General features: G+C 41.4%; 1 protein-coding gene across 8 annotated transcripts in view; it reads right to left on the bottom strand.

The window, feature by feature from the left end:
* Positions 1 to 24,929, bottom strand: part of RBFOX1 (RNA binding fox-1 homolog 1) — a 1,010,377-nt gene extending 985,448 nt beyond the window's left edge. For all 8 annotated transcript variants that reach the window (XM_046668733.1, XM_046668741.1, XM_046668738.1 and 5 more), the window contains exon 1: positions 24,882 to 24,929. In XM_046668733.1, coding sequence (XP_046524689.1) covers positions 24,882 to 24,926 — 45 coding nt within the window. In that variant the 5' untranslated portion in view covers positions 24,927 to 24,929. The remainder of the gene's footprint in view (positions 1 to 24,881) is intronic.
* Between the last annotated feature and the right edge of the window lie 694 nt (positions 24,930 to 25,623).

Raw genomic sequence — 25,623 nt, 5'->3', positions numbered from 1 at the left:
TGGATGTGTATGTGCCATTCGCAAGGCACACTGGGTATGCGTGCTGGGTCTCCTTCATCTCTGTTTTCCCTATTTCCATCTTTCCCAGCAGCCCCTGTTTTCCATTCTGGGATCTCTGAGCCTGGCTCCCCCTCAAGTGCTAGTGTTGGATCACGTGACCTGGACTAAGCCAATGAGACCATTTCATCCTCTTGCCCTCACCGACTGGTTCTCCGTTGTCCATAGAAATGAAAACGGTGGAGTCATAGTCTTGGAACTTTTACCCAGAGTGACGAGACAAACATGCTCTTTCTTCCCATTAAAAGTGTGGTGTGTAGCTATGAGGCCATTAGTGCTGCTATCTGTGTATAAAGCTGGCATCCAAAGCAGGAGAAGCTGAGAGAATCACTACCAGCAGCCTAGTCCTAACAATGGCTGTCACTTATTGACGTTTGCTATGTGGGAACCACTGTGCTAAGCACCCAAATTCACTAACTTACTTACTCTTGCCTAAACCTTCCCTCCCCAAAATTGAAACCTATTGCTTTCATTAGTTTACAGATGACAGTGCCTGAGGCTTAGAGAAGTTGGCAATGTCCCCACGATTTCACAGCTGAGAATGGATTGTGGAGGCAGGATTTGAAGCCAGGCTAGAACTGGCTGTCTTGGATTCTTCAACACTGCACTATATTGACACGTGAATTCTCAGAGTAGGAAGGGGACATGGATGAAAGGAAGGGACTCATCACAAAATCCCTCTGCTCCTCTCCTCCATACCAAAACTGAATCCAGAAGCTGATGTATAAATGGCAAAAGATGGAAGTGCTGACAAGATGCAAGGTCACCTCAAGAGTTGACATAGTCCTTAGCCAGATTCTCTCATACTAAGGTTAAAAGACAAGACAATCATGGTCCTCACAACTCATGGGTACTGGATGAGAGAGGAGAGACCTCATAAATATCCCCATCTTCTCAGGATACCTCTGAAAATAGGTGGCATCCATCTCCCAGGATCAGTCATGGTATTCATCAGGGGCAGAAGGCTAAGAAGAGTCATTCATCTAACCTTAGAACATCCAGGCTTCATCCAAAGGACTCCTACAGTTGGGCTTTGGCTGGACTCTGAAAATTTCCCATGTCTAGCTTTCAACTCAATGACTTACCCCTAAATAAAAACATGCCCAGGGCCTGAATACAATGTATTCCCTACTCTACCCAAAGTTTGAAGTTTGAGCACCTGTGAGTGAATTTTCCTTTTCTTTTAATGATCACATATGTTTTTGTTAAAGAAATGCATAGGTGAGCACTTCTGTTCTCTTATTCCAGTCACGAAAAATCTTTGGAAAAGACTTGGTCATTGTGAAATAGTGACACAATCCCATGGACTTCACGATATAGACTCGTCTATAAAGAGCTCTGCAGACTCTGGTTTCCTGTAGAATCAAGACATTTTCAATAGCAGAAAGCTCTGACTTCACGTCCCAACACTTCTATAAAGAGAAAAGCCACTGGTGGAACTGAATCTTCACTTCTGGAGAATAGCTTATCAAAAAAAAGTCCATAACTGTCACAATGTCCTATAGTGCATATCATTAACGTATTCCACCTGCAAATTACCAACGCCACCAGTTTTAACAAAGCAAAAGGTGTCTTTCTTCACCAAGGAGTTAGTAAATATTAAAAGTCCCTCTTTGCTTCTCGTTCTAACCAGGGCAATTATCTATGAGGACTATTCACACTGGACTCAATTTGACAATAATTATTCTTAGCAACACCAGTTGGTAGTTTCCATGAGCTCCTTGCCTCTGCGGGTGTGAAAACTAATTTTGATTCCAAGAGCACATGTTTTAAAATTCCCCCATGTCAGTTCAGCACCTAGGAAGACAGGAGGAAAATTTCCAGGTCTTTATTTTGTATATTATATTCACCGTCTACCAAGAGGGATGTATTTCAGCCACATAAGAGACACCCAGAAAAGTGCAGGGTAAACTTTAAGAAACTTGCATGTGCCAAGCCAAAGAAAAGTAAGGTATACTGGCCTATTCCTCTCTCCTTCTTGTGAACCCCTCTATGGCTTGGCACTAACAACTCCAAATATCACACTCATCTCTCTTTCCTTCATCATTCTCGTTGTTGATCTTTCATGGGCTTCTCCACCAATTCTTTGTAACACCAGCAGGAGTCCTGGGACTTCTCCACTGTCTGCTCTTGGATGGAAAAGCCATTCTGATCTACTCTCTCAATGATCCCAGCCGCCTTTAAACTAAATGGTGCTTTTAAAAATATATCTCTGCTTGGGTCAGCCAGGCGGCGCAGTGGTTAAGTACACACGTTCTGCTTCAGCAGCCCAGGGTTTGCCGGTTCGGATCCCGGGTGCGGACATGGCACCGCTTGGCAAGCCATGCTGTGGCAGGCATCCCACCTATAAAGTAGAGGGAGATGGGCATGGATGTTAGCTCAGAGCCAGTCTTCCTCAGCAAAAAGAGGAGGGTTGATGGCAGATGTTAGCTCAAGGCTAATCTTCCTAAAAAAATATATATATACATATACACCCCTCCATCTTCATCATTTTGCAGCTTCTTACAGCACTTGATGTTACAGTGGGAGAGAAAAGAAACACATGCCAAGGCTCAGATCCACTCCTTGACTTTTACGCCTGAAATTGTTATCAGTCAGCCGCCAATGAGCATGAAAGAGAGCACATCTTGAATTTTATTTCTTTTTTTGCACACACAAAGCTTTTCAAGGGTGCAGTGCTACTTAAAAAATGAGAGAAACCTTCAGCAGTCCTGCCAGGTACTGGCAATGAATTGTTTTTCTTTTTTTAATAAGGCTGGGAGAATGAAGCAGAGATTTCTCTGTGCCCAGATTTGGAGTTTCTCCAGCCTTTAAACTTTATTGCCCAACAGAGTATCCAACTGTGTTTGTGGGAGGGATTGAGACCATTAAAATTCATTTGGTCCTGAGTCTCCAGAGGACAAGGCAAGCTTTCATCCTACTGACTTTGTTATCACATGGAACCCAATGGATTGCAATTTCTTAGGGAGTCAGTGAACAAGGGAATGATAATAATGTGTTGTCATTTGTGCATGCCGTCCTTCACCTGGTCCCCTCTGTGACCAAAAGCATACATTTCTTACTAAGGGGGCTTAGCCAGGTCAGGGACTCGGCGGGTTATCAAGAACAAGAGCAGACCTGCAGGAGGAAACTGGGAGTTGACTTCTATGGCATCGCATGTGACCCTCCACGATCAAAAGCAGTTCAAATCTCAAAAACACTTCAACTTGAGGTTACTGAAAAGCTGGCTTTCAGATACGCTTCCAGAATCCAAGAATGGTTCTCTTACGGTTGTTCAATGCCAGCCACATGAGACAAAGGGGCTAATAAAAATAAATCTTTATAATGAGAAAGTGAGAATGCATATATTTCCACTCTTCTCTTTCTCTACTGACTCTTGCCAAAGAGCTCAGGAAATTGGAAGTTAGAAGGCGAAGCTTTCAGCTACTGTGAGCATCCACAAGAAAGCAACAACCAGACAGCTGCCTCCAGCCTGTCCTGAATCACACGTGGCCAACGGTCCGGCCATCTTCACATCCACCTTTAAGGAACTATCTCATCATTCATGATACTTCTCCTTCATTTTTAGTTATACTTTATTTTACATTTCCTCAAATCTAGCTTCCCCTGAATTTTAAATCCGTTGGCCAGCCCTGAAGAAAGTCTTCCCCAGACCACGTAATTTTTTTGGAAGATCTTCGCTGTATAAAGGTGTTGGTAAACTGAAAGCAAAGCCTTTGTCATTTCCTTGAAATAAAATCAGTCCTTCCTCAAGGTCAGTGGTGGATCTTAAAATCTCATTCAAAAGGAAGGTGCCATTTTGAAGGCATCTTGAGTACCATTAAAATAAAAATCTTGTAAAATGGAAACTCTACATTGATTTAGTAATGAGAAACCAGCTCTGAGAACTGAGGCATATAAAATTAATAATATTAATGACAACAACAATAATAAGGATCTTTCTTCTTATTATTGTTGTATTATTGTAAATGATAAATGTCTTCTCAATTTGCCTAAAGTACAGCAAAAACTTCATCCTATGAATCTGAGGGAAGAGTGTTGCGGTATGAAGGACCTAGAAATATAAAGGGTTATAATGATCCTGGCATATTTTGGGATGAACAACAGAGGGAAGGGCTGGAGCAGAGTAATAAACAGCAAAGTACAAGGAAATAAGATCTTTGAGGTAGAGAGAGAACAGACGTCACAGGATTGCAGTCATTTTTTTCAAAGCATAATGGGGCACCAATGGAGAATGTTAAGAAGGGGATTAACTGAATTGATTTATGAGATATTTTTGAAGATTTTTTTATTGTGGTTAAAAAAAGACATATAAAACACACCATTTTAACCATTTCCAGGTGTACAGTTCATTACTGTTAAGTATATTTACGTTGTTAGGAGGATACTTATCTTAGATGATAATTACAGGTTTTCTACTGTGATTATTTGATTTTTTGCCCATCAAACCTACTCTCTGAACCCCACTCAATTGCTGCTCCTAGGTAGTGGGTTTCCTGTTATTTTTTGTCCATTGTTTAACACTGGCACCAACACTGTGCCCCAAAACTTAGTAGGACCTTGATATATTTGAAATAAACGAATAAGTGAGTTACCAGAACTGTCATCTCCAGGAAATGCTCTTATAATACTCTTGTGTATGGGATTTTCCCTTCACTGAACTGTTGCTGAATTTTTCCTCTGTACCAAAGAGTGTTGCACTTTGCCTTGAGTTTTTCATGAAGGTCTGTTCTTTCTGCCAATTTAAATGGGCCGAATTCTTGACGACTGAACCAATGCGTTCTTTGTTTTGCATCATTTCTCTTCCTCCTGTTCCTCTTTCCAAACATATGCCAGTACACCACAATCTCCGCCTAGCTGTGCTAGGCGTTGAGCAGGCGCAGAGTAAGCACATGTCTAGAAACTGCACTAGGGAATACCTAATATACGTTTTTATTCCAATTTTATCTGAGATTTTTAAAATTCACATTTCTCTTGGACGTAATGGAGACATTTTGTTTCCAAATATTATGTTTCTGTTTGTTAAATAAAAGATCCTTCCAGAAAGCCATTTTTTCCTAATCATTAATTTGTGTATTTTTAGCTTCTTTTTATAAACAGAGCTCAATTGATTTATGAATGTCAGAGTGAGAATGAGTGTCTACAAACTTTACATTTTTGCTATTGACTGTGACATACTGAAGGTGACAACTATATAAAAGTGATTGACAATCAACAGCTTAAAGGAATACTTCAAATCCATCCACTGAGCAAGACACTGCATAACTAGGGCAGAATCCCCGTCTGGCGAAGAGAAAAACAATTGGAGTGGACTTTGTTTTATAAATCGAAGTGCTAATTGGACACCCTTTATTCTGTTTTATTGGCGTAAAGTTTGTAAGTATGCAATTAAATGCACATACATGGAGTTTTCAGAAAACCACTAAGGCAGTGGGAGAGCTCGTCCTTGGGACCTATCAGCTGCTCATCTCTCTACCAATCTGAGGTATCAAATAAAACAGCAGATTTGAAAAGCAGATAGCAAATCTCAGGCTTAGTTCTACCTGCCTGTTACTTTGAGCCCTCTCCACTTCTAGTTGAGTGCCATTTCGTTTCTCATTAAAAAGGTACCACTCAGCGTCTCTCACTCCCTCACTACTCCCATAATCTATGCATCCATAAGCTGATGGAAGCATAAACCGGTGCCAGCAGAATCAGAAAAGCAAACATATTAGTTTCCCAAATGATCTCTGAAATAAACTAGCTGATGTTTAAGGACAGGGAAATGTGAAGTTGAAGCTGGATGCGCTGGCATCCTTGATCCAAAGCAAATAGGTTCCCAACAGGAGGGCTGTGAGGATGCTTGAAATCAGACACACTTGTCAGAACACCGTTGGTGCTGGCTCTATCGTGCAGGTGTGCAGAACTCCCTGGAGATGTGTGGGCCCTTATCTTGGGGATGCTCTGTGTCACTAGAGGCATACGACAGCTTTACCTCTGGGTTGACATTCCATTGAAGGAGGAAAAAATATATTAGCATCAGTGCTTAAACTTTGAAAGATAAGGAAGATATTTAGGTATAAGCAAATACAAGGCTGCTCTTATGAAGGGAGAGACTACAGTCTTGGACCATCAAGAGTAATTTTAGGAGGAAGATGCAGCGTAAGGAAAGTTCTTCTCATAGGGTGTCACTCCCTTCAGTGTATGCTTTGCCTCAAAGAGGGCTGGGGTGGGTTGCAAACAATGGCCACAAACTTATCCAATCCCTGCTTGCTCACATCTTTTCCAGGTACATTTGCTGTTTCTTCCATTGCTATCTATCACTCTATCCCTTGACTCTGGGGTTGGCTGTGTGACTTGCTTTGACCAACCAGATATGAGCAAATAAAATACAAGCAGAGGCTGGAGTGTGCTTGTGCATTAGAGATTGCCCTCTCACTGCACTTGGAACTCTGAATCCCAAGCTGGCCTGCTGACTAGGCCTGAGCTAGCCTGCTGGGGAGGCCACATGGAAGAAAACTGAAGAACCACAGAAAATCACCACCCATGCGAGTAAAGCCATCCCGGACAATCCACCCCCAGTAGATGGCATGAGTAAGCCCAGGTGAAACCAACAGAAAAAAATGCCCAGCTGAACCTAGTCCATATTGCTGTCCCAGAGAAATATGAGCTAATCAATGATTTTTGTTTTAAGCCATGAAATGCTGGAATTGTTTGTCTCACAGCAAAAACTAACTATTACAAGGGCATAAATGTTATGAATCCCTGAGCCTCCATAATCTCTTTTATCAAATTTAGTCTAGAGAAGTGGAAAAGAGATGAAGAAACACTGTTCATAAAGAATTCTAGAGATTTGGGGGCTGTGCTTAACATTAATTTTTAATAATTATTTTAACGGGGAAGTAACGCATGCACACTGCAAAAAAGTCAATGAGTGCAAAATAGCATACAATGAGTCATCAGTCTCATCCTCCCTTGAAGCCTCAGCCCCCCTCTCCTGAACAATCACTATTATCAATTCCTTGTCTGTCTTTCCAGAAAACACATCCAGGAATCCAGATCTATAAGTCTTCATACACAAATATGATCATATTACACACATCAATTTGTGCCATTCTTTCATTCTGCTTACCGACACCTAAGTCTACGTTAATATCTAAGCTGAGTGGATATTTATCCTCTTTCCATAGCATCAGATTTAGACCTACCTCATCCTTTAAGGGGCTGCGTGATATTACTGTGTACAAGTCGTAACAAAGGATTATTATAAAATAGATGTAACACCAGCTAATATTTGAATTTAGTCTAGCACCACCAAGAACAGAATAAAAAATCAAGAAAGAAGAGACCCTGGTCCGTGCCTAAAAAGGAAACTGATCTAAGTGGTCCATCACTAGCACTTGTCACCTGAGAGACGGTGAGCTCTCTGCAGGGGTCAGCAGGCAAGGACAAAAAATTTGAAGAAGACAGTTGGTTAAAAACGAAAATAGCCATGTACACGGGCTTGCCAGCACAATTCGTCCACCATCAATGCACCCTCTCTCTCCCCTTCTTGCCCTCTGCTGTAACAGTTCATGTTTATTAAGCATCTCCTATGTGTCAGGTACTACGCTAAGTTCTTAAATGCATAATCTTGTGTAGTCCTTAAAATGGTCTCCTAAGATGGGTTCTATTGCCAACCCATTTCACAGATGAGAACACTGAGATTTACGGAGATTGAATAACTTGCTCAAGGGCCTTAATGGTGGAGTCAAGACCTGAGCTTCTAATTATATCATGCTTTGGAAGCCTCTTCCTAATCTTTACCTAAAACTTCACAAAGCTGAGATTATAGGCCTTGAAGGAGGCATGGCAGGTGGGACAGGGATTCTGATGTCAACTTCCTTTGGGGCCACAACTATTAAGCTGATATGGGTCATTATAGATGGATCTGCACAGCTTCCCATGGATTAGAAACATCTAGAGGACCCTCATGATCTTTCTATAACCTCCCACTGCCTGAGGCCAATGCCTGAAGGACAACTGAGGTCACTTTTAAGCTCCAATTAGGTAATATTCTGCTCAGGAAAGAAGAGCCCAACCCACTCCCAGGAAGCCATGGTTTCATCCCAATGAGACCCTAAGCAGCCCCTCAAAGTCAAGGGCTCACCTTCCCCCAGAATGTGAACTCGGCAAGAGCAGGAATCTTGTCTATCTTGTTCACTGCCATCTCTTCAGCACCTACAAGGATCTCTGTCAAATATTTAGTGAATCGATGAATGAGTGAATCCAGAACAGAAGGCAAGTTCTAAGACGGGTAGGAAAATCAAGAAGTACTTCTAGCATCAACAAAGAGCCTCAAGGAAGAATCACTCACTTTTAGTAGCTTAGAAGAGAATATGAAAAGGGGTACCCGGTACCCAGGAAAGGACCCAATAACTGTTTGTGAAATGACTGTATGTCTTAGAATAAGACCAGAGACTTTGATAAATGGGGCTCTTGTCTATAAGAACTTTTAACCGGCAAGATGCAAAGAGACACATCAGAATAGCCTGTAAACGGTTGAGCTGGAGGGTCCAGGGTCAGACTAAAGACAAGAGAGTGAGAGCAAGGGCTGCTCCTGGGATTGCATCCCATCCTGCTGGCACAGCTTCAGGAGGAAGGGGCTCTACCGGGGAAGGGTGTGAAGAGAAGACAGGGGCGTGGGTGGGGCAGCTCCACCAACCCCAACCTGAACAAGGTATATAGGAGGCCCCTGGGTGAGTAAAGTCATTCCCAAAGGGCTGAGTTTAAGGAGTATGATCTTACTGGACAAAGGCAACTTTAAAATATGGTGATTTATCTGCTGCACACATATCAAAGTTGGTTTTATAACATTTGGAGGGCGGTGAATGATAACATGTGGTCAAGACGTGATCAAACGCTGATGTCAGTCTTGAAATCTTCCAAGACCCTTATATTCCTGCATTCGGTGCCTCCTCTCTGTGCTCCTACAGTCTCTGTACTTACATTCCCTGCACTGCCACTGCCTCTTACCTTGGTTCTTTTCCATGATTAGCCTCCTTGAGGGAACGAACTCTATTGTGTTCACAAGCACCTGGAACACACATGGTAGGTACTTAATTATAATTCTGGTGAGGCTGACCTATGCAGACATTCTCACCCATTGCTAAGTACTGGGTATTAGCCATGCAATTTGGTCTTGCTATTGGTACTATCGGTGACTTGACCATGTCATCTAAACATTCACTGAACACCCTCTAGTGAAAGGATCTCTGAGAGAGTGTGAGAGTGTGTGTGTGTGTGTGTAGCAGAGTAGAATGTGTGTGCACTGATTGATAGCATGTCGAAAGCAGATGGTCATCTTACTGGAAGTTTCATTAAGTTCCTAAGTATTTTGCCAATTAGGGAAGGGATGGAAGACCCTGTCTTTACAGTCTCAGCATGATGATTAGGTATTCAAGAAGTGTTGGCATGAGTCAACAGGTTCTAGCAAATGAGCCAGAACTCAGGCTTTCAGGAAAGGCTCTCTCACCTTGTCCTCACCAAGGGCAATTACATCATCTACAAACAATTCACCAAAGAGATGAAACATTGTGCTAACTTGGTGGCGGTGGTGGTGGTTGTGGTGGTAGTGATAGTGGGGTTACGTAATAGACGTCCTGAGAAATGCTAAACCCCTCCAAGGGGTAGCAGGTGAAGATCAGAGTAAGCCCTTCTCAAAACGGAGCTTGTCCAAGGTGCTCACCCTCACCGCATCTTTTTACCAGTCTCCTTTGTAATCTAAGCAGGTGACAACTTTATTCAGTTGTTAGCAACAAGAGGAGGTATCGATTCCCTGCGAATGCCCTAATGACTGGAGACTGGGACACAAACCATAAATGGAGACTTTCTGATTCCAAGTGAAATTATAGTTTGCCCTACGAGATTGCACAATAAATCAGGGGGAAAACCAGCCAACACAGGACTCTGGGGTCGCCGAAGTGATGTTGACACATTACAATAATGAGAACTTGAAATACCTCATGCCCTATTGATTTTTAAGCTGAATCATTCCCACTGCAGAAGATTACAAAACTCTGTCTTGGAATCATGGCTCACACGGGAGATGCTGATGAAAAATACACCCAATCCAATCAAAATGAAAAGCTTTACTTGTACTTATTACAAATCTAATACCATTGTCCCCAGGCTGTGTGATAGGCACTTAACCTACAACGGGGGAAAAAAAAAACCCACATTTTTTCTTTTAATTAAAATTTTTCAAACCTTTAGTGTTTTTACCCATGATTCTTTGCTGCGCCTATACAGTAAAAATAGCCCCCCCTCAAACCAGGCACAATGGCTCAATTAGAGCATAAAGGGCAATTTCTTTATGCTTTTCTAATTCCAGGGTAGCTTTCAAGTTCCCTGCATCACCATATCATTTTGAAGAATGGGAAATCATGTCCTAACAACCAACTTATTTCCTAGTCAATAGGAAAAGATGTGTTCCACCAGCATCTAGCATCCACAGCAAACAAAGCATGTCTTGCTGATCTTTCCTTTTACCCTGAAAAGTCCTCCATGGAGCTGAATAAACATAGTTGTGGGAGGCCAACGGGTGACATAAGTTAATTACTAACCTGTCACACAATCCGAGAATGGTAATAATTTATTTTCACTGCTGCATTAACCATAAGTCACTTTTGCCAATGGTGTGTGCTGGGGGAGAAGGGGCTAGAACATTGCTGTTTGCCATCTACCCTCTATAAGGTTGTGTCAATATTTTAGTTGGGAGATCAGATATAAATGGTGCTACTGCTTTTACTACGCATATTGTTCTGGTCACAATTCAGACAATAATGACCCCACATATCTCAGCTTTAGGAGAGCAGGAACCAAGCAGGTAGAAATAACACTGTCTTTCCTCAACAGGTTCTGAAAACATTGTCTAATTATTATGGATATAATTATAACTTCGGGTTACCAGGATTTAATACAGAGTAAATATTCTGGCACAATCCAATATGATCATACATTCTTTGAAAACATTTACTGAGCCAGGTCTGATGGTCTAGAGGTTAAATTCGGTGCACTCTGCTACGGCAGCCTGGGCTTGGTTCCCAGGCATGGAAATACATCACTCATCTGTCAACAGCCATGCTGTGGTGGTGGCTCATGTAAAAGGACTGGATGAACTTACAACTATACACAGCTATGTACTAGGGCTTTGGTGCTGGGGGGTGGGGAGAGAAAAAAGGAGGAAGATTGGCAACAGATGTTAGCTTAGGATGAATCTTCCCTTGCAAAAAATTAAAATAAAAAATAAAAGATGGGGGAGGGAAGGGGGAATACAAACTTTAAAAAAAAAAAAGAAGACAAACATTTACTGAGGTCCTAATATGGGCCAGGCATGGTGTTAGGGATTAATTATGTATTGCTCACCTGTTGTCTGTCTTCATGAAGTTTATAATCTATCATTACAATCTAATTGTTGAGATGAACACCTGCAGACAAAACCTACGGGTCTAAAGAGGCCCAATTATAGAAGAAATCATCTTGTCCCTTTGAGGAGGCTGATGGAAATAAATGACTGGTATTTAGAAGCTAACTGGTCTTTCTCTTCTTTTAGACATCCTGATTGTTCTTCCTCTGTTAACTCAATCTGACGGCGCTTTGTTCTTTTCAAAAGTATATATTTATGCTTATAAATCTCCCTAAATTCTACTATTTCATTAATTTTGTAAACCTCAAAGGAGCTAGTTGGGATTGTCATCTTTTGACATGGCTGAGTGAGACTGGCTCTTCCTAGGTTGTTCATCCATTTATTAATATGATTAAAAGCAGGTGATTCATTTAAGGCACTTTATCACACTAGTTGGTAGGAAACAGTTCAAAAATCGGTATAAAGGAGGGCTCTGGGGGGGTTACCCCAAGTGATCTTGTTCTGCTGTAAAGAGCTGCTCTTCTTTCTTCACACTTCTACCCACAAGCCTCCCTCTGGAGTTCGAGAAGTCACTGACAACTTTATTTACAGAGTTAAAAAGTAACTGGGATCTGAAGAGCTTTTAAGGGAAGTTTGTAGAGGATGCCAAGCTCGACGCCACATTTCAACAGTCTGCTCAGTTTTGACCCGCATGTCCCAGTTAACGTCGCCACGAGAAGACCTGGTCTGGAAGGCACAGAACAAGCTTCTTTTTCTAGTGTCAGTTATAAAACACAGCAGTTAAGCATGCTGTTTGTGGATTTAGGCTGCCCGTGGTCAGATCCAGGGTCCACTCAGTATGAACTGTGTGATCTCGAGTAAATTACTTTCCCATCTCTAAAACAGTTCCCTCTTCTGTAAGATGAAGACAAGGACCACCCTGCCACCTAAGATGCTTGCTAGGCTTCACTAAGCCAATCAGTGTACAGTGCCTGCCACAGTGCTTGTCAGATACTATACTCGGTACATCTAAGCTGTGATGTTTTTCTCCAAGAGCATCAGGGCCTTAGCTTGGAGGCATTTTCTTTGATTTTTGGAGCTCAGTTCAGCAAAGGGCAATGTGGTGTAGCAACAGTTTTAGATAACGGTGCCTAAACTGATACGCTCAAGTGGGTACGATTGTTTCTGTATCAGCAAGACTACACCATGGCTATTAAAAGTTGGGCACTGAGAAACACTTCTGGGTCCTTAGGAACACAGTCCAGCTCTTCCAGCAACATGCATGCCTAGCACACAGCAGGTTCCCAATTCACTCGTTCAAATGAATAGCAAAAAGCCAAATATGGCTCATGAAGAAGGACAAAGTTCCAAAAATTAGGTAATATCACTATTTCCTTTCAAAGAGGTCTCTGCCACCACTTGCGTTGACAATCTGGTCTAAATTTACAGGACTCAAATACAGGAGCATGTGTAATTTATAAATGCCCATTTATAAATACCAGTGCTGGAGGCCATGCCTTTCAAATCCCCCTGGCTATTTTCTACAAGACACCTCAGAGTAGCACACATCTTTCTTGTTAACATTTCATGGAATCTTTCCACAAACATACGCTTGTTCTTGTCTTCAACATTTTGTCCTGTCACCGCAACAGATGGCTTTACACTGGAGCATATGATAATATTAAATACTTTATAAGCCTGGTGGAAATATGAAATGCCTTTGGAGGAAGGAACAGCTCCACGATTAATGTAAGGCTGTGATGCAAGATTCTCGTAGAAACAGGTGCCTTTAAGTTGTGTGGTTGAGTAGAAGCGGTCACCATCAATTCCACAGGGTCACCGAAGGTAGATAAATGATGAGGGGCTTGGCTTGCCATAAGGTAGATTTGGGCGACACAGAAAGGCAGATCATGCTGCAATTGAGAGCCGTGAAATAACGCAGTGTGTAACCAAGGCAGGCTTGTGAAATCTACTTCTTGGAGATCTAAAAGCCAGAAGAAGCCTCCATCTGTCTGGGATGGTCAAATAAAGTAAGCTTAAAGAAGGAGCAATGAATTAAGGGACAGCAAAGTCCGCTAGCTGATTCTTCTCTATACACAATTCCAGTTCCTATTTCTCTTCAGAGCCATATTGATAGATGTTTATACAACCAAATGAGTGTCGCCATCTCAGCCAACCCAGAAGCAAGGACCAACAGCTCTGTGAACGTGGTTCAAATCATCAAATGGTGGTTAAAATGAGAGACTCTCAAGTCAGATTATCTACCGCTAAATGCCACTGATTGTACCCTCTTGGCAAGGGACTTAAGCACTTTGTGTCTGAGTCTTGATCTAAAGTGGGCATAATAGTAGTATGTACATCATAAGGCTGTTGTGAGGACAAAGGAGTTAGCATACACAACAGGCGCAGAACACAGACTGGCATATGGTGATTGCTATAGAAATGCTGGCTATTCTCTTTATTTAGTACGTTTATGTAGAAATAAACATGAAGATGTGGGTAGGATTATATATTTTCCTTTTTATTGGTTCATGTGCAAGCGGCATCAACTCCAATAGGCACAACATATTAATGCTTTTCATAATGCGCATGAATCAAAAATGGCCAAAACCCACTCCTGGGCATTTGTCCCAGAGAAGTGAAACTCATGTTCGCACAGAAACCTGTACACCAATGTTCACAGCAGCTTTGTTTGTGACAGTCAAAAACAGCCCAGGTGTCCTTCAACAGGTGAATGTTTAAACTAACCGTGGCACACACCACATACCATGGAATATTACTAAGCAATGAAAAGGAACAAATGATTGATATAGGCAATCATTTAGATAAAGCTCTAGGGAATTATGATGAGCAAATAAGCCAATCCAAAAAGATTAAATACTGGCTGACTCCACTTATACAGCATTTTTGAAAAGACATAATTTCAGAAACAGAGGACAGATTAGTGGTCGACAGGAATTAGGGATGGGGTGGGTGGTGGTGAGGCGAGGTGAATGTGGTTATAAAGGGATCCTTATGACGGAAGAGTTCAGTATCTCATCTGTGGTGGTGGATTCACGAACCTACACATGTGATAGAGTTCTGTAGAACTAAATACACAGATACAAATAAGTGCCAGTCAATCTGGGGGAATCTGGATAAGATCCATGGGTTGTAGTAATGTCAACGTCCTGGATGTGATGCAATGCTACGCTTTTGCAAAATATCACCAACGGGGGAAACTGGGTAAAGCATCAAGGCATCTCTCTGTATTATTCCTTATGACTGCAACTGAATCTACAATAACCTTGAGAAAAGTTTTAATTAAAAACATTGCCAAAGACTAAACGAAGGTGAAGAAGGAGAGTTTTCAATACATTTAAACGTCCTCCCTGTATTTTCCAGCATTAAGGAGGCAGTGCTCGTTAAGAATCACCCTGAATCTCTGTAGGCACATTACACAACTATTTAATAAATACAAATATTATTTTTTCTATTGAGTGATGCATAAGTTATACAGGTTAGCTCTAAATTTTGTATACTCCATTGGTACGTTTAAAGGAATTGAGATCTGCCGAGCGGAGTGCACAGGTTTCTGAAGCAATCTGCACAGTGCCTGCCTTTCTCTGAAGTGTTTTATTATTCTGAGTCGGGTGTACTGGATCTCCCAAGGTATGAAGTTCAGTTCGAGATAAAAATATTTTATCTGCCTTTATAGCAAATTGAAAGGCTATATAAAGGGTTTTGTTATTGCAGTGTTTTCATAAATATATAGTAAACATCTTTCACAGTGGGAAATTCAGCACAAAATACAATTTTCATACACAGCCATTCGTGTGGCTTGCACAGGAAGATGAAATGACCCAGAGATGAATAAAAAAAATAATAGTACACACTTTTAGCAGCCCACAGTCCCTGACAGACCCACGCAGCTGGAAGGATAAGGATCATGATTTTGCCGTACCTCCGATGAATGACAAGTGTCTTCGGCATCGGGGGAATTTCGTTACCCTCTGTGGCCAAAATATAACAGTTAACATTTAGCTTTATCATCTTTGGAAACTGCCCACAGCCAACCACCCCATTTCAGAGCACATATTGACCCCCAACCTTAGCCAAAACAGAATTTTAAATCAAGGGAATTTAAATCAAGGGAACGTTAGGTTCCTTCTCCGCCTTTTAAGTCCCTCTTAAGCACATTTTCAAAACAATTTGGGTTGTCCATGTCTAACATACAATATCTAGGTTGCTATCTGAGCTGATCTGTATCAGCGTGGGGGTGACAGGCTGATCGTAGGTTGTTTGAAAAATAGAAGCGCGTTTTTTTTTTTAACAAAGTATTTTTTATTACCAACGTAGCACATGTTTGTTGAAAATAACAACAAATAAACCTATAATATTTTTTAACAGCTCACTGAGGTATAACTGATACGTAATTTAAAAAACTGCAAGTTAATGTGTACAATTTGATGGGTTTGGACACATGCATCCACCCGTGATAGCATCATCATAACCAAGGTAATAAACACATCCATCACCTGCAAAAGTTGCCTTGTGTCCCTTGTGTGTGTGTGTGTGCACGTGTGCAAGAACACTTAACATGAGATCTACCCTCTAGCAAATTGTTAGGTGCACAATACCACTTTGTTCAGTATAGGTGCCATGTTGTCCGGCAGATCCCTAGAGCTTATTCATCTTGAATAATCTCAAAAGTCAAACTTCTGTCTGTCCCCTGCTCCCTTCCCAGTCACACGGCACGCGAAGCACAAAGGTGACCAGCCTTCACAGTCCCCTAGTGATGTTTTGCAATTTCGCCACATACATAAAAGGTTTGCATGTGTACGTCTGTTTCCTAACAAAGTCTTCCCAACACATTTCAGAAGCGTGGACTCTTGCTCATTTATATCATCTTAGACATCGCTTCCCTTCGATGTTGAGGCAACTCATCCCTTGGATGCTCCTTGGCATCCAAGGCCCTCTTGTTGGGCATTTATTTTATTCCGCTTTTTCTTCCCACTGTATTCTCAACCAACTTGCATCTTCGCAAACTTGAGCGATTACATAACACCTGGAGGTGGAAATGTTGGGTCCAAGGGTATATGCTTTTTTAAAATAAAAATTTCCAAATTGTTTTCCACCAAAGAATGTACCATTCCATACTCTCTCCAATAGCGTACAAAATGCCTATTTCAAGAAACATATTGTTTTCCAATGTGATTTGAAATGTTTATATATACAGACGAAACTGTATATATATGAAACTTTCACATATATACAAATATACACATGCACACATATTCATATATATATACACAACATATTTTCATATACTTGCTGGTATGTACATTTACTTTTCAGAAAACTCTTTTCAGAATTATTCATGCATATATATATATATGTATATTCATACATATATATTCATGTTCTTTGCCAATTTTTCTCCTGTGTCATTAGTCAGTCTATCTGTCTATCTATCCATCCATACAACCATCCACCCAACCATCCATCCATCCACATATCCTGCCAAGAGTGTAAGGAGGTGAGTCCTAATAAGAGGATCACAGGGACCTCCTAGGCTAACCAAATCTGATCCATGTCAGATTAATTCTCACCAATCTTAGCACAAAGATCCCTATGGCTTTGAGTCAAAAAGAGGGGGCAAATGAGCTTTGAAGTCAAGAAGTTTCAAATTTGATTACCAATCTTTCTACTCACTAGCTTTTGGTAACGCTACAAAAATCATCTCAAGTCAGTCTTTTCCTGTAAAAAAAGCGTTTGATAGGATCATCCACTTCGTAGGGCTGCTGGGAGTAGTCAACTGAATAATGTGTATCCAGAAGTTAGCACAATGTAAGGCTCATTGCAAACATTCAATAGACAGTATCAGTAATAATGGTAATTATGCATAATTCCATATATTGAGCAATTAGCTAGTGCATTACAACAAAACCTGGTTTCTTTTTCTATCAAGAGCAGAAATTGAAGTCTGAACCACTTATAACATTGATGTAACCTCTATATTTTTAGCTCCCTGGGCAAATTTTCTAATAGAGACTCAGCAGAAATCCATTTTCCCCTTGTTGGCTGCACTCTTTTTAATGGCACACAAAGTTTATCACTGGTTGTCTTTATTTTTAAAAGCAAATTCACATTAAATGTGGAAATATGTTAGAAACCAATTCCAAAGGATATGGAATTAAAATGGCTATTTTAAATCCAATTTCCTATTCTTTTTTTCTTTTAGTCAATTAAGCAAGATACATATGTTTTAGCCCTATAGACTAATAGACAACATTTACAGAACCTCATCAGATAGTCTTAGCTATGTGAGTTTATTCCCATTTATTTATCACTGAATGACAAATTCTGGTTTAATTTTAAACCATTTCCTGAACTAACATTTAGATGGAATAGGTATTCCACCAAAGCCCATTCAATGAACTGTATTAAAAAAGGAAATTTGACGATAAGGGATCCAACATCAGTCTTTTGACAGTTCTGAAATGGGATTCGCTCCTTGCTTTCTTTGTGTAAATGTGAGTTCATTGGGCCTGAAATATATGGGAAGAACTGTAATGGTTTCCACTTGCTGCTCAGTTTCTGGAATGTTCTGGGGTTGGGAGAGGGCAGCTCAAGAGCCTCTTGTCATGGCTTTGGCATTGTTGGACTGCCAAACCAAAGCTGTTCGACAGATGTGACCTCTCCTCCCTCATATGAAGAAATCTGTGCCTTGCCTCACATAAAATGCAGTTCATTCTTGTGGTTCTGTATTTCCGAGCTTTTTGTGGGGCAATGCATGGTGAGCTATGTGCCAGCACTTAAGTAATATAAAGTTTGGGTCAGAAGGCTCAGGAGGCTGCTGGCATAGAGCTGACATCCGTCAGTTCAGTGGTCCCCTCTGCCATGACCTCATCTTCCTCCAATACTTTGTATTCAAGATGCTTCCTTTAAAAATACAAACCCATACATATCCTTGATAAGAAAATTTTTTAAATATAAATTCTTCCATCCATTTATCCATTCATTTAACTGAAATTTATTGAGGTTCTCAACTCCCATCTTGGTTTTCTGAATAAGCCATATATACATATTTAATTGTAGACTGGCAGAATCTTTTCTTCTTTTAATGAAGAATAAGGGTGCCAAACCGACACTTCTATTTAAAAATCTATTTAAATCATTTTTCTCTTCATAGGTTTTACCACATGCTAGAAATTCAATGGAGAGTGAGATAGGCATGGCCATTCCTAAGGTCTCAATGAAGGAAGATAAATAGATTGGCTGTAGCCAGATCAAGTGGGCAATCGATGAGCCCACATCCACCATATCCCACCTGGTGTGGACCACACTGGACTACCCAGACAATTCTAAAAGTACCAGGAAACCAAAGAACTGTTTCCTGAAGAACTCTTAGGAGACCCAGTTGAATAATTTCTCTCTAGTTTTCCAATACCACAGTTAAGTAGGGAATAAAACAGAGATTATTCATCCTGTAAATTATGCCCTTCTGAATACCACTGTTTCCCTTTGGTGTTTTGTTGTTGGAGGTAGTCATATAAAGAACTCACAAGTCCTCCTGACCCTGGGTCAGTGAACACTTAGAAGTTTTTAAATCATGAACAATGAACCTGTGGGCGTTATCATTCAGTCTCATTCAAAAATGGCGAAGTTAGTTTTCTTAATCAACCACCCCACAACGAAACTAAAAATGTCTTTTGTTTCAAAACTCAAGTGAAGATGTTGCCTAAACAGCTATGCCTCTGCACTTTTGGAAACTCAAATTATTCAAAAGCATGGCAAAGTGGTTTGGAGCACAGACTGTAGAGTTTAAATCCCACCTCTGCCACTTAGAGGCTGTGTGACCTTGGACAAATTACTTAACTTCTCTGGGCCTTCATTCTCCCATATGTAAAAAGTAAATAACAGTATCAATCCCCTACGCTTGTTTTAAGGATTGAATTCCCCTCAGAAGGAAGGTTCTTAGAATTACTGCCACGTGACTCCTTTGGTGACATTTTGTTTCTCTTCTATTGACATCAGTACCATTGAAAGAAATTTCATCTCACAGCACTTGTCAAAGGTAATACTGAGTAAATGAGGGAAAAGTAGGTATTTAAATTACAATGACCCAAGTCATATTTATAAGGAAAGATGCTCAAAGTAGGCAGCTATAAAATTTTAAAGTCAAATTGTAAGAAAATATGGACCTCCTGATTTTGCTTCATGATCCTATTCACAGTATCCAGTCGGAGATTTTAAAAGTTTAATAACTGAAAGTCACATACATAATCCACTCTCTTGAAAAATCAGACCATGTATATATTAGCCCCTGGATCACCGATATCACCTACAGCAGGACTTCTCAACCTTGCCACTACGGGCATTATGGGCAGGATAATTCCTTGTTGTTTTGGTGGGGGGGGGGGGGGGTTGTCCTGTGGACCCCAGGATGTTCAGCAGCATCTCTGGTCTCTACTCAATAGATGCCAGAAGCACCCCTTGCCCAAATATGGCAACCAAAAATGTCTTCAATATGTTGCCAAATGTCCGTGGAGGGTAAGAGGGTGAGAAAATTGCTCCTGGTTGAGAACCACTGGCCTGGGGCATCTGTGGAGTCCCTCCATTTTATGCATCTTTGTAAATTCAGATTTAAAATCTTCAGTGGTATCTTGGTATACTGGAGTCAGAAAAATCTGGAGTCTAATGACTTATTCTAATTATAAAAAGTCTTGAAGTTTGCTTCCCTGTCTCTAAATGAGGCCTAGCAATACCCACCTTGCAGAGCTGTGGTAAGGACCAGAGAAAATATGGTGGAGCTCCCAGTACAACGCCTGATACACAGAGGCAGGGAGTGTCCAGGTAGCAATCGGCATTGCATTGTTATTCCTGTTACAGTTGATGTGTTATCACATCCTCCTCCTCATCATTATAATAAAAATGGAAGGCTTCTATTTATACACGCAAATAACCATAACAGATACAATTGGTACTTTCACCTCATTAGCAAACAAGCAGCTGATAACCCCACAAGAAGAGATTTCAATTAAACAACGAGAAATATGTCAACAGTCTTGCAGCAAATGCAGATGCAGAATTATCAGGAAGAGAATAGAAAAGGCTAGTGGAGGCCTCCCAAGATGTGGTCCGTAAGGGGTCTTCTTTCCAAAGCAAATATCGGGCATATGGGTCACGCTGACTCACTTGGTTGTTGCTGTTTTTCTGTATTGGTTTGAAAACGTGAGGGAAATGGTGCTTCCTGGTTATCTATGTCTGCATGTATATGCTCTTTGCATGATCAAGGTATATCAAACCAGCCTAGGAAATTTAACCAACTAGCTAACTAGCCAAAAACTGCAGAGAATTCAATGTGGCTGGTTGTGACTACTAATTACTCTGTAAGGAAAGAGGCCCATTTTAAAAACAGTGAGCTTTGGCTAATTAGATAAACATGAAGCCAGAATCCCAGACTTCACTTCCACAGAAGTAGAGACAAAGTAATAACTCTGCTCACCATCGCATGAGGAAAAAAAAATCACTGCCATCCTTGGAACGTGGATACACTATTTCTGCTACAGTCAAATCATTTCTTGAAAAGTCTTCCCTGGCTCTCGTGACATTGGAACCAGCTGAAAAATTACTCACTGTCGATTCATGTTAGGGAACCAACAAATGTTCTTCTTGCTTTCCCTTTAAACTCAACAGAAATAATTTCATGAGAACTTGCAAATGCAAAATTGTGTTAAGAACATCCAATTGATCCTATTTACATTTGCTACATCAAAGTATTCAGACATCATAAGCAAGTGTGAAATGGGGGCCTTCTGATACCCTATAGGTTATGCAAACACCTAACCAGAAAGAACACTTTGAAATTTTTATGGAGCAGGAAAAATTGGAAGTGCATTAATCTAGGCAGTGAAATTGGGCTTTTTGTCATTTTTAATTGCTTGAATTCATAACCTAGTTTTGCTGAATCAAAAACGAGTTGCTATAGCTGACACAAGCTGTTTCAGCCTTTTGGGCAAACACGCACACACAAACCCCACAACTTTTCATATAAACTTTACACCTATGAATTAAAAAAAAAAACACTCCTGAAAACTGTTCGGGAAATTATAATTATTGAAGGATTAAATATAAAGCTTTCCAAGCCAAGCCCTGTGTGTTAAAAACTGACTTTTAAAGATTTGTTTATTTCTTTTAGTGCCGTGCAAGCAGAGGGGGCACAGCACGGATATCAAATCATCAGGACTGCTGTTTCGTTATATATGATTTAATTCAAATAAATTAAAATACACAATTAAAAATTCTTCATGCCCTCATTTGGTCTGTTTACCATTACTCATGCAAAAACTCAACTCTGCATGAAACTGAAGGAAAGCAAACAGAAGGACAAAGGCATACACCCATAAATGTGCCCAGGATCTAAGGGATTATCACACCCTGAAGTTTCCAGATCTCTAACAAAATAAAGTCTCAAGAGCAAAAAACTTGAAGGATCCACACTTTTCTTCCCTATTTATTTTTATGTTTGTTGGAAAATTAAGACAAGATGGGAATTGAAGGCTCATAAAAGGACTTCTGTTGTCATTCCGTTAGAATTACTTTCAAAGAACTCACTCCAACCCTCTCTGTGATAACTTTGAGACTAACACACATGAAATGAAAAAACACCTAAAAATTAAGCATAAATAAAAGTTTAATTAATAATAAAGTTTTACTATTGTTTCATAAGTGTCCTGCCTCTTTTAGATCACGTTCCACTTGACTGGTTCCACAGCTTTGCTCAAAACCTAAGATAAAAATTATAAATATAGATGGAAAACAAGACCGTAATTATCTTCCACTGGACATTGTAATAGTTATTCAGCCTAAGACTGACTCAGTCAACCACATTCTCTGTATCAAACAGAAAACTATAAGGAATACGTACTCTGATTCCCATATCATATTCTCAAAGTACAACTATATATTCTCAAAATCTCACAGCTACAATTTAGAGGAAGGCAATTGTTGCAAAAATTCCTTTACCTGAAATCTACTTCAACTTTTGTGTCATATTGGTAGGGAGAGAAAAAAAAAATCTGAAAAAAGAAAGAAACTATTTTTGTGATACTTAAGCTAACCTGTAAGTCAAGGCTGATGGTTATTTCTACCAAATCCATGTAAATACAGATTAAAATGAATCTAGATTCTAAAATTAAGACAAGTAATAAGGAACACAAACAAACGTAAAAATATGCTTAGCCCAATAAAGTTACAACAGGCAAAGTGCACAGTTGTAAAAATCCATCACTGGGCGATAACAGAGAAAAGATTCAGCTCTTTTCACATAGTAAAGGGATTCTCCAAGAGTCTATCTGCCTGGTTAAAATGAAATGACAAGAAAAGTTTGAATATTCACTTTTTAAATGAGATCAGTGTACAGTGAATTGCCTGATATTAATTAATTCTGGTACACGAGCAGAGAATACCAAAAAGGAAAAAGAAAACCAGATTCTGATTATCCTTCAGGTGCAAAACATTTGTCCAAATGAAAATGTAGCAGCAGGAGGTATCTGAAAAGGTTTCTGTGTCCGGTGCAAGAATACAGAAAGGCTGATGGGAAGAAATACAGGTGGATGGGGACAGGGGTGGGAGGAAAGAAAGAAAGGAAAAAGGAGGGAAGGAAGGAAAGAAGTTAGTTAAAAAGGAAGAGAAAAGGAAGAGAAGAGGGAGGAAGAGGAAACCTCCCTCCCACTCTTCAGAGAAGCAATTTTCTCTTTCTGACCCGTGAGTATTCCAATACAGAGGAAGGCTCGGTGTGTGGGGAGTATGAGTAGGCAGATAAGAGTTGAAGAATCCTGCTTCTTATGGGAAAATCCTGAATGCTGCCCACATTCCCTAGGAACGCCAGTGGTAAACAGCTCTCAGTGATTGACTTTAGTTTGCCTACTTGAAGAACAACCCCTTGAAACTTAATCACAGCAAACCACAAAGGCAAGTTATTCCATTTCACAAACACGTTTATACTCGTGCCCTTTGGATTTCTGAAGATACACTGGGATCAAAAATAGGGAACACGGTTGAGAAAGATTTTATAGTCTTAAGCCAAACAATTTAGCACTCAGCTACCCAAATAAAGAGGATTACACAATCATTTTTTGACTGCCTCTGCTATAAACCGCATTCATCTCTGTGTGACCAAAATTAAAACCATATAAACAATGAGTAAATTATGAGCTATCTAAAGATACTGAGAGAGTGACTCTTTTAGCAAGTAATCTCATGAACGCTTTACTCAGATGATTTTGCCAACCAAACTTTTGGATTCAGAATTCCCCTTGGGCCTCTCTTAAGTAGGGGCAGAGCTCTTTTGTCAACAGAAACAAATAAAACCATCCATTTCAGTGTAATCTGAAAATAACGGCTAGAGGAATAGGCTGAGACTGAGTCTTCCAGGTGATCCTTATTGGCTGATAAATGTCGTGTTCAACACTTTGCATATTTTTTTAAATGCTTGACAGTTAATTCCATCCCTTTGGAAGGCAAACCACATTTCCCCCATTTGATCTCTCAAGAAGGGCAACTCTTGTTTCATTTAACAGAATGGTCCAGAGCCTATCTGTCAAGTCAGAGCGTTTTCAATATTGTCAGTTTAATCTCTCTTCCCTGGGCAACAGGAAAAGCAGAGGAGACAGGACATCAGCGCAACTAGCACGGTAGACATGTTTACACAAACATGCAATCCATATTCCCACACACGCACACACATGCCCCATCGCAACGTGAGCGTGCCAACTTTCCAAACGTACGGCCCATCTGGCCAGTCATTTCTTAAACCTTCATTTAAAGAACCGCGCAGCTCTTGCAAAACCCCTGTCAGCCTACTGGGACTTTTACGCCGTTTCTGATAAACGCTTATTCATCTCTGGAAATAAAGTTAAAAGGAGCCAATGAGCATGGACAGTGAAGTTCCCCACTAACTTCTAGTCAGTAAAGAAAATCAATTCATCTCTGGGCTCCCCAGTCACTCTAAATGCCCCTCGCCCTCTCCAGGCGTTCTGCGCCCCTGGGCGCGCCCCGGGCGAGCCCTGAGCCCAGCCTCCAGGTCCCCGGGGCTGGCCTTACGTACCGTGTCTCATTCACGCGCTGCAAACGCAGCCGCAGCCTTCCATGCCGGCTTTGCTTTTCCCGGATTTCATCCGCCGCCAAGTCCCTATTCTAATCAGCAGCCCCGGAGGCGCACACGCCGCCACCCTCTCTGCGCGAACGTTGGACAGCGGCTGACGGCGGCTCTTCTGCCACAGGCAGCCAAAAATGTCAATTTGCACACTCCTCCCCCCTGTCGCCCGCCCCCGGTCCCCGTCCCTCTTCCACCCCCTCCCGCGAGTCAGTGGGCTTCAGGAAGCCTCTGCAGAAGCTGTCTTCTCTCCATCCCTCGCTCTCCCTCTGTCTCTCCCTTCCTGACAGCGTTTAGAGCCTTCTTCTCCCGCCTTACCTGAAGGGCATCTCCCACGACTGCAATTAGCTGCCAAGATTTCATTGTCGGCTGCAAAGTGCCTCCTGTTTCCTCCCTGGGAGAACACGGGAGAAGTCCGAGGCAACAGCAAACGGCACCCACGTGCTAGCAATGTAAATGACTCCAGTCATCTGTCGTGCGCGCCGTGCCTGCGCTCGCCCTGGCTGCCTGGCAGCCTGACACCGCCGCGAGCAGGTGCAGAACGCGCCAAGAGAGCAAGCAAGCAGCCCGAGCAAGGAGGCAATCAACAGAGAGCCGCACACAAAGGGAGGCCACCAAGGAGCCGGGGGACGCTGTCGCGCCCGAGTCCAGCTTCCCCGGCGGCCTCGGCCTCCACGCCAAAAACGCTTGCCAAATTGGACGCCCAATGTTTTTGCAAAGTCTTGCAACCGGGGGAAGGCGGTGGATGCCGAGGCTGTGTGGGTCCCGCCTCCACGCCTGCCGAAACACTTGCAAAGCACGGAGCTGGCGGCGGTGTCTCGCCGCTCTCCCTCCCTCTCTCTCCCGCACGTGTCCCTTCCCTTGTTCTTTCAAGCATTAAATATGTACCACATGACAGAATAGGGCACCTTGCACGGTCCTCCGAGTCCACACCTGACAACCAATTTTAAGTCACGAGCAGTGAAATGTCTAAAGGCAGGATATAAGCACTTCCAATTACTTACACTACTCCTGCATTATTCAAAATGTCCACGGGACAGTATTTATGACTTCCAATATG

Source organism: Equus quagga, chromosome 7, assembly GCF_021613505.1.
Source record: "Equus quagga isolate Etosha38 chromosome 7, UCLA_HA_Equagga_1.0, whole genome shotgun sequence".
Lineage (NCBI taxonomy): Eukaryota > Metazoa > Chordata > Mammalia > Perissodactyla > Equidae > Equus > Equus quagga.
Note: the sequence above shows the minus strand (reverse complement) of the source record. Positions and strands in the feature narration are given on the sequence as shown.